Raw genomic sequence first — 20,003 nt, forward strand, 5'->3', positions numbered from 1 at the left:
ATTTTTGTAAACATCCGTGTGTTTTTTTTTCTTTTTGCGCAACAACACGTTTGGTGTGAATGACAACAAAGGTAGCATCCTAACTAAAAAGGACAGTCATAAGTAGTGCCCGACCGATATATCGGCTGATATTAGCCTTTCACAGATATATCAGTATCGGTGTATATGTTTACCGATATGCGCAGATATGAAAACTTTATTTCAGAACATATAATGCAGAAAGCAATGCTTTAGAATTGGTGTCATAACGTAGTTTGTCCAGCAGTGCGTGCTCCGACTCCACTGTTTACAGAGCTGAGCTGATGGTGGTTCTGCAGACAGTGCGGAGTTAAGCGGTGTGGAGTTAAGCGGTGTCTTCACGATAAGTTGCTAACTAGTTTGTGAGATAAATACTGGAAAGTTAATAAACAATGACCCCAACATTTTCCCTTTTCAATATAACTAATATAACATTAACCCTGTCCCTGACAACCATGTCACTCATGTTTATCACATCTGTTTGCTATGTTAGCCAGCTATAGTTTGTCAGAGCATCTTTTTGCAGCTCAGCAGACAACGGTGCAGTGGTGGATTGTGTCTGTTGAGTGTTGATTTCACACTACGTTGTTACCTAGTTGGTGAGATGCAATGCTGGAAAGTAAATAAAGTCCATCTTTTGCTCTCTGTGACAACGAGCTTATAGCTAACTAACTAACCACGTAGCTACCTTTCATTGCTTGTCAGCTGAGTGGAAGCTAATGTGTAAACATGTATTCACCAAACTGTTTTATTCAGTATTTGCAGTTTGGTACCCCCTTCAACCTAACAATTCCAGTCATTGCATTTACAAAATGTAATTTTTAAAAGTCTGGTTTTCCACCATTGAAAGTTTCCCCTGAACTTGTATAGCAGAATACGGTTTAACACCACTGCCGCTATTTATCTCTTGACTCGGCAGGTGTAAATGCTTCTTATTTTACAACCTGCCCCTAATTGACTGGCAGTATTAAAATAGTCAGCATTTGACTGATACTAAACAGTACTACTGATGTTTTAGCTATTTAATTTATTTTAATTTATTCTTTATTTAAATGGTCAGCAACTGACTGACACTGAACATACAGTACTGATGTTTATTTAGCTATTTATTGTATTTTTTATTCTTTATTTAAATGGTCAGCAACTGACTGATACTAAACATACAGTACTGATGTTTATTTAGCTATTTATTGTATTTTAATTTATTCTTTATTTAAATGGTCAGCAACTGACTGATACTGAACATACCAGTACTGATGTTTATTTAGCTATTTATTGTATTTTAATTTATTCTTTATTTTCTCAGTGTTAATTTCTAGAATTTGTTGACAATGTATAATAATAATGTAAAATATTCTTTGATAAAAATATTTAAGAAAGCAGCCTTCTGAGTACCTTTGCGTAGTCATATCGGTGCACAATCCACATAGAAAAGGTCTGTTTTCATTCCAGCTCAAAAATTGGCTATATCGTCTACCATATCGGTAATCAGTGAATTTTCACCCTCTAAAATCGGTATCGGTCTCAAAAATCCCATATCAATCAGGCTCTACTCATAAGTGACGGATGTGGAGCTCTACACTGGCAGCAACTCCGTGCATCATAGAGATATTGCTCCTCATGTGAAGCCCACAGGAGATTCGACAATCTCCAATTGCAATTGCTAAGCTAAAGATACGATACTCTAATCAGCAGAAATATACATGGTACACACAAATTTTGGGGTAAAATAATCATATATATAAACCTACTTTTATAAAAACTTTTTGATTTTGAATGAATCATATTTATAATCAAGATTTTACTCACTTCGTCTGCCATCTTAGATGGATTTCATTACGGAGCTTGTCGCAGTACATTATGGATAGTGTTGGGTGTAATCAGATTGCAAAGCAATTAGTTCATGTAATCTAATTACGTTTAGGCACAAAACTTAGGGTAACACATTATATTTTAAATTCTTGTAATCAGATTAAAGTTACTAGCTTTTAATGAAAGTAATTAATTTTAAGCACATTACTTGGGTTACGCATATTTTTTATTTATTTTTTCAATCCAGGTGGCGGAGGACAAATCTCCGCTTCTGAGACAGTCAATCCGCGCATTTTATCATGTGGCTCGCTGTGCATGACACCGCGGAGACTCACAGCATGTGGAGACTCATGCTACTCTCCGCCCACAACTTACCACGCACCCTCCCTAGCAACTGGGCCAATTTAGTTGCTTAGGAGACCTGGCTGGAGTCACTCAGCATGCCCTGGATTCGAACTCATGACTCCAGGGGTGGTAGTAATCGTTAATACTCGCTGAGCTACCCAGGTCCCCTGGGTTATGCATATTTCTAAAACAAATATGCATTTATGTGTAATACAATTAAAATGTAAATTCATAAACTACCATTCAAAGGTTTGGGGTCACTTGCCTGAAATGTTTCTCATGATCTTAAAAAACTTTTGATCTGAAGGTGTATGCTTAAATGTTTGAAATTAGTTTTGTAGACAAAAATATCATTGTGCCACCATATTAATTTAATTACAAAACTAAAATTTTATAAAAAAAACAAATCCATTGAAATGGATGACTTGGACCAAATAGTTAAGAAATGCATCCACTAAGTGCCCAGCATATAGATGGGAACTCTTTCAATACTGTTTAAAAAGCATCCCAGGGTGATACCTAAAGAAGTTGGTTGAGAAAATGCCAAGAGCACATTTCTGCAAAATCTAGGCAAAGTGTGGCCACTTTGAAGATGCTAAAATATAACATAGTCTTGAATTATTTCATTATTATTTTTTTAATCACAACATAATTCCCATATTTCCATTTCTATTATTCCATAGTTGTGATGACTATTATTCTAAAATGTGAAATAAAAAAATAAATACAGAATGAGTAAGTGACCCTAAACTTTTGAACGGCATGAATGTCTGTTTGCATTTCTGTGACAGCTGAAGGGTATGCGACAATGAACAAGTAGAAAATAGACGTTATTTTGAATTTGTTGAGCGGAAAAACAAAAACATGTTTGTGACAAGTGTTTTGGAAAGTAACTTAAAAGTAAATTAATTAGTACTGTGCTTACTTTTTCAATTAAGTAATCAGTAAAGTAATCTGATTATATTTTTAGGGAAGTAGCTAGTAATTTGTAGCAAATTATTATTTTTTTAGTAACTTACCCAACAATGATTATGTAAATTGCCTCTTCTGTGAAGGATACAGTACATGCAATGCAGCCTCACAATATTTCACAGGAGCATGCCTCTAAGATGCCTTACAAAATTCTGCTAATGGAGGTTTTGGAACAGAGCAGTCTTCTTTGACATATGTTTACAGTGCAGCATGGACTAAGTTATCTTGGCTCATGAATTGCTTAGACCGTTTATGTCAATGTATAATCCAGTTAGCCCCAAAGGGTTGACATGAATCATGCATGTTGTGCAGGGCAACTCAAGACACTCTCACACTTATTTTGTTTACACAGCTCAAATTGTCTAACACTGTAACTCTCACAAGCTGCCATATCTAAATCATGTCACAAATCCACTGAGACTCTGGCCTCAGGACAAGAGAGATCTAATGCAATCTTGCACAGAGACCAAGGGATTTCTGAGGTATTGTCAAGATCTTGTGCGAAGACAAGCAAAAAAAGAAAAAGAAATACAGACAAACATTGAGGTCAGACAAAACTCTACCAACCCAGCCAGAGTACTCACTTAAAGTCCAAACTTTTTGACCAATTAAGTTATTACTTTTCAATGACATTTCCAGTTATTTGTTAATTTGCTAAAGAATCATAAGAACCAATTTCTGAAATGAATTCCTTGCAAAGAATAGACTCGAAATAATGATTTGCTCACCAATCAGACCATTAAATACTATTATTTATTATTTGATAACTATTTTGTTAATTTCAACAATTTTGTATTTCCAAGTTTTCCATGACTGGGAGCCCTGTGTTTTATATCACAATATAACCCTTGTGTGACAGCTCAAAGTTGTTTAGCTTGCAACTCTCCAAACTTCCAGCCTGATCTGTGTGGAGTAGGGCTGAACGATTAACCGAAATAAAATCAAAATCGCGATATGACCCAGTGCGATTTTCAAACCACGAGGGCTGCAATTTAATTAAATAAATAAATAGTCTCAATGCGCTGCCCGCTGTGCTGCGCCTACGTGCACGGCTGTTTTGTCCGTAGTGTTATCTTAAGTACAACGGGATCATTGTATTACACATATGGTTTCAGAGTGGTTCTGTGCTCCATACACACAAACTCTATCTATCTGGTGCCCTGAGTGACAGATGTGCAAGGAGTTCGATTAGGTGTTCTATCGTGATCTGAGTGCATTATTTAAAGCGCCCCAAATTTACTTTAATTGCACATTTGTGTAATTTCACATACCTCTGTGTTTGGCCGCTACAATTTACTATATGCATTTAAAATAATCCCATGAGAGTAGGTTTTTGTTGACAGCAAGACAGATGAGAGCATTTCACTGCATTAAAAGGCTGTTGTCAACTCAACTTTACACAATAATTAAATAATTTTAATAATAAATTATAATACAAATAATGATTATTATTATTATGCAATAATATATTTCTATAATAATTTCTTAACATTATTATTTTATTGCAATAATCTAATATTCAAGCTGATTCGGTTTTAAAAAAAAAGTGATGATGAAAAGTGAACTGACCCTTTCACAAACTGGACAAAAAATGTTTTTATAAAGCAGATAGATGCAATATTATTGTGATGCTTTCCCCCACCCCCTCTGTTTCACTGTTTTATTTATTTATTTAGTTTGGTTCCTTTTAGAGGACTCAAGTGTGAACACCCTTTCTAGAACAGTATTTCTGGTCGGCAGTAAAGCATGAGCAAAACATGGTTTAATTTTGGTTAAAGGAATGTTCCGGGTTCAATACAAGTTAAGCTAAATCGACAGCATTTGTGACAATGTTGATTATCACAAAAATACATTGTTTTTTTAAAGAAAAGGAGGAATGAGTCAAACAAAAAAAACAAACAAAAAAATCTAGGTTATAGTGATGTCATCCAATTTTTGGAGGGTTTGAAACAGACATGTGAAGCTTATAATTTTATAAAAGCACTTGCATTAATTCTCCTGTTAAAACGTGTATTATTTGAGCTGTAAAGTTGTTTAAATTGTAATTTTTACAGTTGTTTTAGGGTTTGCTGCCATTACATTGTCATGGTAACAAAGTTGTACAATTGGCTATAACTTTACACAATTTATAAGTGATTTTATTACACTAAAATCACGTTTACACACATATCCTTTATGTCTTGTGGCTATACTTTTGAAAAAGTGAGTATTTTAATGTTAAAAAAATTGGACCCCATTTACTTCCATTGTAAGGGCCTCACTGTAACCTCGATTTTTTTCTTTTTGTGAAGGAGGAACGATTCAAAATTCATTTTTTGTGGTAATCAACATTATGCCACAAATGCTGTCGATTGAGCTCAACTTGTATTGAACCCAGAACATTCCTCTAAAAGGAATCACACGTTTTTTTGTTTTATGTTGATTGTAATCGCAGTTCAAATCGCAAATCGCAATTTATTTTCAAAATAATCGCAATTATATTTTTTTGTCCAAATCGTTCAGCCCTACTGTGGTGACATTTTTTCTAAATAATAGTATGTGGTTCATTACACATATTGCATTAATTTTGAGATTAAATGTCCAATGTGTGTATGCTGAAAGAGTAACATTTTCTCTCAAACAAATTATGTTTTTAAAGTTAATGCTCTATCGATCAAATCAACAAAACCTACCTCCCTACCCTAAACCTAACCAATAGTGGATTAAAAACCAAATGCGAGATGAAAAACAATCAATGTTTAAAGGTTAATGCTGTATCGAGTTTTAAATAAATGAAAGCGACTTCCCTTTCCTAATCTTAAACCTAACCGGTATTGTCATAAAATGCCAATGTGCAATGGCGCTTCTATGACACTTTTGGATCACGTGTTGACTCATGTGCTTTTCAGGACTCAGGTACTCCAGCACTTTGCATCACAAGTGCAAATTGAATAGAACAAAACACAGAGATAATGCAGTATATCTTAAAGGCTGAAAGGCTGGGAAATGTGCCCTCTAAACAATTCTGCTAGAGAAACAAAAAAGCCCAGAAACAAGGGATACTATTTAGCCATCTTTGAAACTCATGTTTGCCTAGCTAGTGAAGGGCACACTCATTTGGGTCACTGGGTCTATTCAGTCAAGAAAAAGGGGTATTTTCATGGATGACAGTGTGGTATTTCTGATTGAGGGTGGAACGGCAAGAGAAAGACAGATGAAATAATTTGAAACTAAGTGGGGACCAATATAGTGATACAAAACCAACCACATCTATAGCACTTGCAGGACAGTTCATTAACTAATATATATTGTAGATTTCCATGCTAGCAAGAAAAAGAAACAAACAAAAAAAAACAATATGAATCAACACGACTTATTAATTGAGGTTTTAGCTCACTTTTCCCTTCATTAAAATCCTGTTGATGCTCATTATTTATTAACAACATTATTAACAGTTTTGGACAGTAGACTATATAATAAATAAGAACAAATGTAAGCAAAGTGACGTCAGGCCCATGGGTGGGGAGCATGAGCTTCAACAGGTTTTAATAAGTTCACTTGATGTCTGAAATGGACTGTTGCTTAAGGTGGTAAAACTTAATTGGGATCATTAACAAAGTAAGATGAAGACAACAGTAGTTGCCTTTGCCATATCTACCTGCTCATTACACAGGAAACCGAACCAGTCCGACAATAACTTGGCCTCCTCAAGAACACTGGAAGCAAAAACATCGCAACTGCATCGACTATTGATTTGCACACTCAATTTTTTTTTTCCGTAGACATAATTACATGTTAATCTTATGTAGCTGGGAGTAAAGGGAATATGCATATATTAATCATGTATTAATTCACTTAAAACTGCAAGACCAGCAAACCACCTTAGACTGGTTTAAGCTCTTTTGATATTCAGCTGAAAAAGAGCCTGGTTTAGTTGGTCTCTCAGCCTGGCCAAGCTGGTGTTTAGCTGGTTGGCCAGCTGGTCTTAGTGCCTAAAAGTACTCTAAAACCAGTGTTACAAACCATCCTAACCAGCTTGTCCAGGCTGGGAGACCATCTAACCACCTTAGGCTGGTTTAAAAACTTTTTTTTTTCTCAGTAGGGATATTGGACTCATTTTTATATGAACAACACACATTTTAATTGGTAATAAATTAATGGAAAAATATACAAACTAAATAATAGCAAGGCTATTATTTAGTTACCAGAAGGGCTAAGCCTCTCCATTTGAAAGATTCTACAAATCCCATTTAGGGCTTCAGACCCCTAAAATAACACTTCCTCTGCTTTTTACCCACTCAACTAGCCACAGGTGCGTGAGAGAGAGCAGACAGGAGCTATTTTTAACCCTGTACTCCTGTAACAGAGATGGCTCAGGCTGGGAACTGGCTGCTCACAGGGAGCTGGAGGGTCCACAGCATGGTGTAGGTGTTGCAGGGAGCTCGAAATAGGCTCCGACTCCCACTGTGAGATGCATACCATCTCACAGCCACAAGGAGAAATCATTATACAGTGACTGATAACTGAAACCCTGATCGTTTTGTCTCAGAGAGAGATAATGATTAACCTTGAAAGGCAAACAGATACAATTGGTTGAATAATTTCTAAGATTTAATTACAAGTGTTTATGAGCTGGAGCTTTTGAATGGAAATGCGCACTTTCCATGGATGCAGTACACGCTGGTGAGCAATAACTTTAAGCATTTGAGTGACAAATCCCTCTAAATGTTTTTTTTTTAAATACTGAAATATACCAGTATATGTCTGATAAACTATTATCTAAAATAAAATGAACATAGCATGAAAAGCAGCTTGTTTTAAATGCATCAGACATCTTAACATCACCTTAAAATGGTGATTTAGGCCTGCCCCACCACAGATGTCTTACTCTTCTCAACTATATCCAACAAATAAATCATAAAACATCATAATTTTGACATTAACTGCAATTGTTTACTAGCAACCCTTTAATTTTGATGCTCCTTACATAGTTTTTACAAGAAAATTGAAAAGAATTCATAGAAAGTTACAGTAGGCAGAACAGGTGAGACTTTCAGATTTCTAAACGTTGCTCTTCCAATATGGCTACACAGAAACATTTGGAGAAGGAAGGGCACCCTGTCCAACTCGGTATATGAAGCAGCACATCAACTGAATCAGCACTTGTATCTGCTTTCCTGTGCATTTCATTCCCTCCATTTTGAGGTGGATATTTTTCATTATGTATTCCATAACTATCCGTGATACAATCTTTATGCCTTTCCATAAAACATAGCTATGGTATCACAGAGAACAATTTCAGATGTTACAATCATTTTCTTGCATTGTAATGCCTTGCCAATCAAAGATTTTAGACTCTTTAGTAAACATGCACTAGTGTCGCGAGAGACACATCCTCATAAGTCACTATCTCTCGTTGATGTTTTATTTCTCCACTCTCTTTTTGGTCTTTTTATAGGCTGAGGAATTAAAGCCATCACCTTAGCAACACTGTGTATGTGGGTGGGTTTTATGTGTAGCTCCTACATAATACTGGGGAAAAGATTCTGTATGAATAGGAAAAAGACAGTCATTCACGCGTCTTCTCGCCTTTTATCTTCCCCTATAACACATGCTGTGAACACATGATTACCGCTAAACACAGTAAGAAAACTGGTAACTATATCAAGTCTATCCCATCCACTCTATCACAATGCTGGATTTGATTAAATTATTTGAGAGCTGATTTGTGCTTGCTGTAATAAAATACAAAATATGTTGTGTTTCTAACAAAAACTCAGTATGTGTACGCATTAATGTCTTCAGCCTTATGTAGGAATGTACAAACTACATACACATAATACACAATTTTTAAATATACTAGTCGGTAATTTGCCTGAACGACTAGTTGACTAATTGGTCCCAAAAAAGTCTTGTATATTAAACTAGTTTTGGGTTCACCTGACCACGTTAGGATGCGTTTCTTGGGGGAGTTTACCTAAGATGTGTTTTAGAGTTCAAAAACTACTAGACAAAGAACAACACAATGAAATAGAATGCAGTGGTCTCGAGATGCATTCAAAAACAACTAGGTAAAGCAAAACACAATGGAACAGAAGGCAGGAATCTCGAGATTAATTTTTAAAAGTTAACATTTTTTACTTGACACAGTCTTAAAAAAAAAAAAAAAGATAATGGTGGGACGATAAAAAAAATAAATAAATAAATTAAAAAAAACGGTGCAAGATGCAACGCAATGGACATAGCTGTCTGTCACTATGTGTATGGCTATATCGGCAGTGCTTTAAAGGAGTTGAATTGGAAGACAAAGACTGGTTTGCTGTTCTTAGCTGGTTTAAACTGGTCTCCCAGCCTCGTCAACCAGGTGCTCAGCTTGTTTAGTTGGCCCGACAAGCTGAAATGTGGCCCAAACCCCTTTAAAGCAGCCAACAAATCAGTCTAACCAGGCTGGGAGTCATAGCTGGGACTACGGGGTGGATTGCTCCCATAGATTTGCCTCAAACCCTACCAAGAATCTTCTGAGTCCCCCACCCTGACTGACAGTGTAATGATCAAGGCACACTCCACCCTCAGAGGGACGACAAAACAATCGACATTACCCCAACCCCTAAACAAAGTGCCCCACCAAAGATGGCATCCTAGTACCGGCTCTGCTGGGATTCCAGCTTTGGCTGGTTTAAGCTGCTTTATTCAGCAGAGTAATCAAATAGTCAGTCATTGGATGACTAGTCTACCATAGTGACCCATCCCTACAGGTAACTTCTCCAAGACTGCTCCATCCTATCTGCTGGATTTGATTAAACGATGTGTAAGCCGAGTCTACATTGTGTCAGCTATAATAAAAACTAAATGGACTTAAAGCGTCTCAAACAAAAGTCTGTGCATTAATGCCTCACTCATGTGTTCAATGTTCACCTGGGCATCCTATGATGTGAGACTTATGCAGCAATCGGCAGGGACTGCTTCCTTCCACAGTTGAGATGTAGAGTCCCTGAGCTGCCAATACCTCACCTCCTCCACAGAAAAAAAAAAAAGAAAAAAAAAAAAACTGGCTTAAAAATACACTCCACTCACAAACCATGAGTCACGCAGAACACCCGTTCTGGTGGATGCCGGTGCAGATTCATTCATGCTGTGCTATGCAGGACAATGGGAGACATCATCACTGTATAAACAGCACTGGCGACATCCTCTGCATGGGCAGCTTATTTGTGAGACGAGCCTGCTTTTAAGCCACTGGCAAGGGGACAAGAACACACTTAAAAGGAGCCTGGAGTTACGGAGCAATAATACCATTGTAATTATGACTTGTTTCCACTTAGGCTAAGACACATATGGTCAGGAAGCCACAAAGAATTTCGCTACAATTAAAAAAGGGATAGCAACATATCTGTGGACATTGTGGGAAATTAGTGTTTTGAGTGTTTAGTCAGAGTTCCCAGACTTTTGCAGTCATTTATGATTACTGAATGAGGATTTTTAGAATTAATTTAGAGACTGATGGGTGGATTTCCATTTGTATGTCAGGAAACAATCTTTTTAATTGCTAAATGATTACACTTAGTGTATACGCTTCTCCAGTGAGTACCTCAACAGAGACTGATGTTATCATGTTATCTTGCAGGCAAATGTCTCCCTAAACAAGCACTTAAAAAGAACAATATATAGCTCATGAAATATTGTAGACTAGAACAAAACTAGAATATATATATATATATATATATATATATATATACATACATACATACATACATACATACATACATACATTCATTCACACACACACACACACACACTATAGAAACTTCTTCATAACATTTTAAAGACTTTCCTAATTCCATGACTTTTTCCAGGCCTGAAAATCAAAATTCTAAAATTCAACATGACTATTTCAACATAACTTCACACTTTTTCCTTCACGTGTCCTTGTTTGATTGGTCACTGAAAAACAGTAATAATAAAATAAAAAATTATATATATATATATATATATATATATATATATATATATATATATATATATATATATATATATATATATATATATATTATATATATTATATATATATATATATATATATATATTATATTATATATATATATATATATATATATATATATATATATATATATATATATATATATATATATATATAGCTATCCTAAATACATATTCACTTTGACAGCTGCCATCTGCTATCTTTATCCAAGCGTTAAGTTAATTGTAACTTAAATTGACAATAAGTAGTGTGACCTCTGACAGTCTCATGGAAACCTTAACCTCTCTTTTACACAATAAACCCCCCTATTTTGGGTGTGTCTCAAGCAGCTCCCTAGCTCCCTATGTCATGAATCAGTATATCATGAACATAAATTCGGGCACTGGTAAGGGTGTTCATCCACTGAACATTGTGACACTTATGACTCAATCACCCACGACACGTTAACGAGCTTGCTCATTCAAGCGCAGCTGTTATTAATTAGCACCGTCGCTGTATAAATTACACTATCTTTCATTTTCATTGAATACATTCAAACATGGTGTTATGTAAGATAAAAGACATTAAATAAATAAAATTATAATGGAGTGTATTTGAAACCTACTTTTAACAACTTTAACATTTATAAGACTGTTTCCCTTTCATGGTCATTATGGATGACCAACATTACAAACAGCATCTCTTTTAAAAAGACAATGGCTTTGACATCATATATTTACACTTGTGCTCGTCTTCTAACAGCTTGAGAGACTTCAGAAGACATGACAATGTTTCTGGTAAGGGAACATAAGTGAGCAACAATGCTCCCTGGTTTTTATGGTGCATTGTGGGATTTTTTAAGGAGCAAATGTTTCAGTGTACTGGAACAAATTTGCAATTGAGACTCACTGATCATGGCCAACTCAATGATCAGTGCCCTGAATACTGAACTAGGGAGCTGATTGAGACTCACCCTTTCTTTCTAATCAATGAATACATAAAGACCCAATAAAATAAAAATTGGAGTTTTGTGGCTTATAGTCCATGCTTTCAAGCTTTGAGTTCATCTATAGGCTCATGCACTTCTAAAAGTCTTTCTCTTCCGGGAAAACGGACCAAAAATACTATTGGCTCATTTTACAATCTTTTGTAGTGATAGACCGATATATTGGCCAGGATGATTAATCGCCCGATATTTGGCCATTTTGCGATTATCGGCCGATAACCACGTTCCCTTGGCCGGTTAACAAAAGCGCTAACATTGCCTTGTGTCAGTTCCAAAATCTTACAATAGTTTTGTTAATGGATAGTCAACACTTTCTGTTTTCAAGGTTTTATCATTTCAAGTTTATGCAAATTTGAGTACATATTGCATAAAATAAGTGTCTGTTACATTTCAGAAATTTTGTGCACATCTGATTTGCTGTTGTTAAATTGTATCGTGTTTATCTGCATTTACTTTATCGGTCATCCTACTCTCTAGATATCGATATTGGACATTGAAAAACCCATATCGTTCGAACACTAATCTTTTGTCCAATAAAATGCTGTCTAATATGAGAATGTCCCTCCCTCTTATACTACGTGCAACTAAGACTGCAACGACTAGCAATAGCAATTAGCAAATCATGGTTCATGGCTATGACATAGCAGTTGGCCATTTTTGTTTCTTTTGAAAAGGGACAAGCCCATCAATATGTCCCATCCCAACTTCCTGTTTCCATAGGAAATATGTCAACACGAAAAAAAAAAAAAAAAATTCACAAACAATTTCATGGGGTCTTAAAAGTTAAAAAACCAATATAGAAGTTATTATACCAGGAACTCATACTCATATCATTTACAAAGAAAAGGAACAATCCATGGTATGAACACTTTGCAGTTATTAAAAAAATATATAGACTGACGGCCAAAAGTCTGGAATAATGTACAGATTTTGCTCTTATGGAAAGAAATTGATACTTTTTTCACCAAAGTGACATTCAACTGATCACAATGTATAGTCAGGAAAATGTATAACAATTAGAAAAAAAAAAAAAAAATACATTCCAAAAACTTCTTAAACTACTTCAAAGAGTTCTCATCAAAAAATTTTCCACATGCAGCAATGACAGCTTTGCAGATCCTTGGCAGTCTAGCTGTCAGTTTGTCCAAATACTCAGGTGACATTTCACCCCATGTTTCCTGTCTTGTCGGGCACTTCTCACGCACCTTACAGTCTAGCTGATACCACGATAGCTCAATGGGGTTAAGATCCATAACACTTTTCCAATTATCAGTTGTCCAAGGTCTGTGTTTCTTTGCCCACTCTAACCTTTTCTTTTTGTTTTTCTGTTTCAAAAGTGGCTTTTTCTTTGCAATTCTTTCCATAATGCCTGCACCCCTGAGTCTTCTCTCTACTGTTGTACATGAAACTGGTGTTGAGTGGGTAGAATTCAATGAAGCTGTCAGCTGAGGACATGTGAGACATCTATTTCTCAAACTAGAGACTCTGATGTACTTATCCTCTTGTTTAGTTGTACATCTGGCCTTCCACATCTCTTTTTGTCCTTGTTAGATCCAGTTGTCCTTTGTCTTTGAAGACTGTAATGTACACCTTTGTATGAAATACAGCCTTCAATCCTCAAAACAATGATTGACTGATGAGTTTCTAGAGAAAGCAGTTTCTTTTTTGCCATTTTTGACCTAACATTGACCTTAAGACATGCCAGTCTAATGCATACTGTGGCAACTCAAAAACAAATACAAAGACAATGTTAAGCTTCATTTAACGAACCAAATAGCTTTCAACTGTGTTTGGTTTAATGGCAAGTGATTTTCTAGTACCAAATTAGCAATTTAGCATGATTACTCAAGGATAAGGTGTTGGAGTGATGACTGCTGGAAAGGGGCCTGTCTAGATTTGATCAAAAATGACTTTTTTCAAATAGTGATGGTGCTGATTTTTACATCCGTAATGTCCTGACTATACTTTGTGATCAGCTGAATGTCACTTTGGTGAATTAAAGTACCAATTTTCTTCCGAAACAGCAAAATCTGCACATTATTCCAAACATTTGGCCGCCAGTGTATATTAGTCAATGGAAATGACTTAAAGTTGTTCCTGTAAACAAACACACTGGCTATCCATTAAGTCTTGTGAACAACTCAGAAAGTCTGCATATGTAACGAAATAATGAAAATGGAAAAATAAAAAGTGAAATTCTTTTGCTTGCATATCAAGTGGTGTGAATGAATGTTGCCAAAGCAAAACAGTGTTAGGCTAACTAAGAAACTTTAATAAGAACAAGCAGTTCCAACTCATAAAATCAAGACCAACAAGACCAGCACTACTAGTTTTCCTAAACACAATACTGTGAAATCACAAACATCAACATTGGCGAAACAAATAAATTCAAAGAATTTTCTCATTCAGAGAAAACAACACCCTACACCTCAGGAATGACCCGAAAACCTGAGGCACACCGAACAGAAGGTCTGACGATCATACGGTGTTGCCAATGCAATTAACTGTTTTTACGAAGTGTTAGAGTGTCAAGAAAGTGGCAGGTGAGTGCTGACAATGGCCTGGTTTTTCCTCCAAGCACTTTATGTGAGAAACCACTGAGGTGCCATTCACAACCAAAGAACACACACTGACTTCTCACATCAGCCACATAACCATGTCTTCTGCATGCACGGAGGTTCCCCTTAAGGACATCATAAGTGATACTTGTTAGTCATGGCTGCAAGTGGCCGCACGGTTAATGAAAACGGCCCATTCATGGTGGATACATGGGGAAACACCTTTCCTTGAAGACTTTGGTAAAGCACTATTTAAAAAGTAGAAAATGCACACTAACATGTGAACTGAGACTAACATGCTCTACAATGGTGTGAATAAATAAATTTTAGCTTCACGGCTAGTCTCTGAGGCCACTGACCAGATACATTTTATTTGATCGGGACCCCTGTCAGTAAAATGAGGGCAAAACTTGACTTAATTTGGTCTGTAGGGCAACATTTGCATATTGGGATAAACTACCCATCAATATTTGATGACTGAACTTGCGGTAAAAAAACATTGGTGGCTTGCCTAATGCTTTTATAGGCCAATTTGTGCATCTTCCATCCATTCCACAGGGAGCTATTAGAGTAAATTAAATTTACTGTAACTTAACAGAAAACATTTTCCTCCACCATACTTCCTAGAGCAGCTCACATCCTCCATAATTACGATAGAGCACAGCTTTTTTAAACCTATAATCCCAAAAATTGAGAGCCAACGATGAAGCAGAAATTAAAACAACATGAACCTAAACTGTGCAATTACCCAGCCCTTGTGCAATGTGTTTTGCAATTTTACAGCTACATAAAAGATGCAACAAATCAGATGCTTGTATTTCAGTATGCAACAGTTGCTTATATCTGAATGCTCTGCCCAGAGCATCCACAAAACAATCCCTGTGCGTACATACCGGTGGACTTCCATTTTTGAAGACAAGGCGCATCTTTCATTCAATATGAAGCCCCACACCTTGCACTGTGCTGCAGACTGGAGCTGCATGGCTTCCCCCGGCTCCAGCATCAATGCTGCAGATTCGATCCTGATCACACTTGCCTATTCATTGCGTTCCTCCTGTTTCTGAATGCATCTGTGATTCATTCTTTAGAGACGGGTGCATGTCAGCGGTGTTCTCCATGCCACTTGCGTACACAATCCTGCTTTTCACAGTGCTGGATGGTAACCTGGCAACAGGCATTTAAGCGCTCACAGTTGTTAAAGGAGATCACGTTTGGGAAGATGAAATTGCTACGCTGTGTTAATACTGCTTAACTGAGCAGGCTTTTTCCCGCCCTGCCTCTCTCTCTCTCTCTCTCTATCTCTCATTCTCTTCCTCACTCTCTCTTTCCCACCCCCACCCTTCTCTTTTTATTCCGTGCAACTCTGTTTCAATTGTGATTTATCTTTACTTGCTAAGCTTTGTTTTGAAGCAGCATGTGCGGTCAGTCAGCTGTGCAGACTGTGGTAAACAATGTCAAATGAATAATATGCAGAGTACTAAATAATTAGCCTATTGGTTGAAAGAGGTGGTACCTCTCTGATATAGAATTAAAGAGGCAGAGTATACTTCATATTTTTACGACATGTAACTCATTCAAGACTGAAACAAAAAAAGAAGCCAAACTAAAAACAAATATACAAACGATGGTAAACTATTTTTTTTTTCTGTTTTACTTGTGAATTGTGAATGATATTTTGGACTTCACTTGAAAGCCACAATACAGAGTGCTGACTATTTCTCCCATTCATTTTACTACAAGTGGTCTATCTCCTCTTCCTTATACTGCTCAGCTCACTTCCTTTCTAACAGCTTATAAAATTATTAATTCAGCAATCAATCTACACAAAATTGCTTTGTGCTGCACTGTTCTGAAATTGGAACAGCCCAGCTTGTTCAGTAAAATAAAACTCGGGAAACATTCACCATGTGACAGATGCACTCTGTGATCATGTGGTTTGTGGATGGCATAGGAAAGCCAGATCCCATGGTTTGCAATTGTCTGGCCTGTCTCCATGTGAACAGATGGGTGTGAGTGACATGTCAGGTACAGGATAAGGGCCTTGTCTTTTTGAGGGTGGGGTTCACTACGCAGACGCCCGATCAGAATGCGCAGACACGTTCTAAGCATCCAGCCTGTAAACTCGACAATTAATCAGTCAAGCGTTGACGAGGGCAGCACCGGTCAAGGACCCATCTAAATCAACAGTCACTGGAGGGGGGCAAGTTGACAGCAAGATGAATCAATAAAACTTTGGGTATCTGCTTTGGCAGGGCTCAGATATATATATATATATATATATATATATATATATATATATATATATATATATATATATATATATATATATATAAAGCTGTATATTTGCTGGGCATCATATCAGAAAATTTTACAAAATGTTGGCCTGGATTTTACAACTCACTCAAAATATATGCTGTATATACATTTTTGCTGCATGTTCAGTGTAATTAATGGACCCATGGTTTGGATCGCAGAAGTAAACTGTTTCAGGGTACAACTTCCATAGACCACAACAAATATTTTCATTCCCATTTGATCCAACGGCAAATCACAAGAGGAAAAAAAGAGAGGTGGATTACGGCAGTCAGATTTACAGTCACTCCTTTAGAAGCTGTATTTGAAACCCCACTGCCACAGTATCGACCATTAATTTAGTAATTAATGTCAGTGTAAGATAACTTTTTTTTTAATTTTTTTTTTTTTAGTAACATTTACATGATTCAATAATTAAAAAATTGAAAATGTAAAATTTTATTTTAGAATTTTTTTTGCTGGCCATAACTGGCTATACACAAATCAACAGACAAACAAATACACACACTGAAAAGTGATTTCAGCATTTTCTGTCCAGTAAAATACTCAATTAAAATAGTTATTATTTGCTGTATGTCATAAAAAAAAATAAACAATATCTCGTAAACAGCCAGGGTTCGAATCCTACTCAGCCCTTCTTATTTTCATTCCATCTAGTAAGCATGACTAAATTCATTTAATGTCAAATCTGTTCAAATAGATTATTTTCAGTTGAAATGGCTTATATATTTTAATTGTGTGGTTTTCCTCGATTGAAAAATTTTTCCTCAATTAAAATTAATTTAATTGAAAATCTATTTTCTGAGTGCTTGCTGCAAACAGAAAAGGTTAATTTCTCTTTTTCCATTTCAGTGATGGAAAATGGACAACCACGATTTTCAGCAGATGAGTCTTATATCGCACTCTAGGGAATGTGCAAGTCAAGCACATTAACAACAGATGCTCACATTTAGAGACCAGCGTAATTATGCAGGGATCAATTTGCTACTCCGGATCAGAGAGCTGTACACTGTATGCTACCAACGACTTGAACAGCAAATGCAGACCTTCAGAGTCTCACATAGACCGGAGTTGGCAAGCAACCTCTCAGACTTGTCACGCACAGAGAGCGCCACCTGGAAGCACCAGGTTCCCATGAGTGGGTGGTGCAGTGGGGTCAGACTGAGAGTGTGAAACCTAGAGCAACACATGGTGCATGGGAGGATGCATGCGACACCTCTGCATATAAACCACAAGTCCACAGGAGGTCTGGCGCTGCCATTTCAGGCTTCATGCCTCTGCAGGAGGTGGCAAAACAGCCACAGAACCAGTCTGGGCTTGTCCCTTCAAGATTATTTCTGAAAACCAATTATTAGAAACACAAATTGCCATCAGTGCTAGAATTGAATTAAAGTTATATATGAACATTTGAAATAATATCAAAAATATATTTTCCAACATCAGGCCGAATGGTCTAAGCACAGTGAGGAACAGTTCCAGAAGCATTTCCACTTGAAAATGGTTCTAATATAATTACAAACGGTTCCCGGCCTGGATTTCTCTGCACGTTTAGCTAACCGTACTCTGGTAAGAGAACCGTGCTGGTGAAACGCCTGCAGTGATGTGGCGACTAAAGTTTGGTCACTTGCCCAGACAGTCAATTCTAATCCTGATTTTGCAGTACCACGATAGAAAAAGAAACCATAATCATGCCAATGCAGGGTTTTCCTGCATTGAACATTTTTGGCGGCCACCAAATAATTTACAATTCTTCTTTTTTCCGATGTATTGTTATGAATGCATTTTTACACCCCTAATTGTTACCCAAAATGCTTCAAGTACTCAGAGTTGAAGTGCAAAAACATGAGAATGACTTTATGCAAGCACACTTTCCAGCCCCTAGCAACAACCTCCCTATATGCTGCTATATTCTAACACATGTGACAGTAGAGAGACAAACAGACTGAGTGACTGCAAGGGTCTGGCTCAAAGCAGGATATCATAACACTCAAACCATCTCAATGTCACATAAGACATTTTCAATCAATGCAAGTTTAAAAAACATCAGAGTTCTGATTTTGCCAATGCATTGCTTTACACATTTTTAAAACCATTAGCCCCCCTCGCCCCCCAACATTACTGTGTAGGCTGCTGTAATTTCTTTGAGGTTGTATCTATTTCCATTTTACATTGACTTCAATTTCAGTGAACTCAGCTGAATTCAAACTCAGTTGTGAAACAACAGTACAAACTACAGCAGCAGAAACACCATGAATCATCCCAGGTGTAGAGGAAATGGCTCATCCTCACTTTAACTAAATGGCCACATAACAGTGCTGAAAGCAGAATTTCTTCATGACCTAAACAGTCACCAACTCCCAAAAACTTTAGGTGAAAAGGGCACCAACAAGGGCAACCACCATCTATGGTGACAACTGACTGGCATGGTAGGAAGTCATGTCAGCTTACCATTCAATCCTTATTCTATATATTCTTTTTGTTCATTTTTTTTTTTTTTTTTTAACTAGGGATGGGAATCATAAGAAATGAAACAATTCTGGTTAAGATTCTGATTCCTTAATGAGCAATGCTTGGAAAACAATTCTAATTGCAGTCACAGCCTATCAAAGCTTGTCAGAAATTCTTTAATATAAATTATGAAAAAATTAAATACATTTTCTTTAATAAGAAACTGATTTTGAATAAGAACTGGTTTTCAATTCCCAACCCTAATTTTCACTTTATCACTTTAAAAAATGGAGGAATGAAGACTGTGCCCTTCAAATGTGAAAAGAAGGGCAGCAGAAAGCCAGAGGGCCCCTGTGCTCTCAGAAGCAGAAAACTGAAAAATCCCCAGATCAGGGCCCCATAACATCCTCGGAATAACAAAAGGAGGGCGGCAACACTGCACTGAACAAATTCACCCATTCCTCCTCCAAAACACAGGTTTAATCGTGTGTAAAGGGCCATGACATCTGCAACCTTATAATAATATGACGAGTCAAGGGTTGAGATGTTAACCGAGGTAGCGTTATAGAGGGTT

The 20,003-nt window shown here is 36.7% G+C and overlaps 1 protein-coding gene across 6 annotated transcripts in view; it reads right to left on the reverse strand.

The window, feature by feature from the left end:
• Positions 1–20,003, reverse strand: part of enah (ENAH actin regulator) — a 167,680-nt gene that overhangs the window by 94,943 nt on the left and 52,734 nt on the right. Inside the window, exon 1 of one of the 6 annotated variants that reach the window (XM_051645210.1) lies at positions 15,562–15,899. The exons of 2 other annotated variants lie outside the window; for them this stretch is intronic. In XM_051645210.1, the coding sequence (XP_051501170.1) occupies positions 15,562–15,671 (110 nt within the window). In that variant the 5' untranslated portion in view covers positions 15,672–15,899. Of the gene's footprint in view, positions 1–15,561; positions 15,900–20,003 lie in introns of those variants that run through there. 3 more of the 6 variants (XM_051645211.1, XM_051645214.1, XM_051645216.1) reach the window with 3 other exon arrangements.

Source organism: Myxocyprinus asiaticus, chromosome 19 (assembly GCF_019703515.2).
Source record: "Myxocyprinus asiaticus isolate MX2 ecotype Aquarium Trade chromosome 19, UBuf_Myxa_2, whole genome shotgun sequence".
NCBI lineage: Eukaryota > Metazoa > Chordata > Actinopteri > Cypriniformes > Catostomidae > Myxocyprinus > Myxocyprinus asiaticus.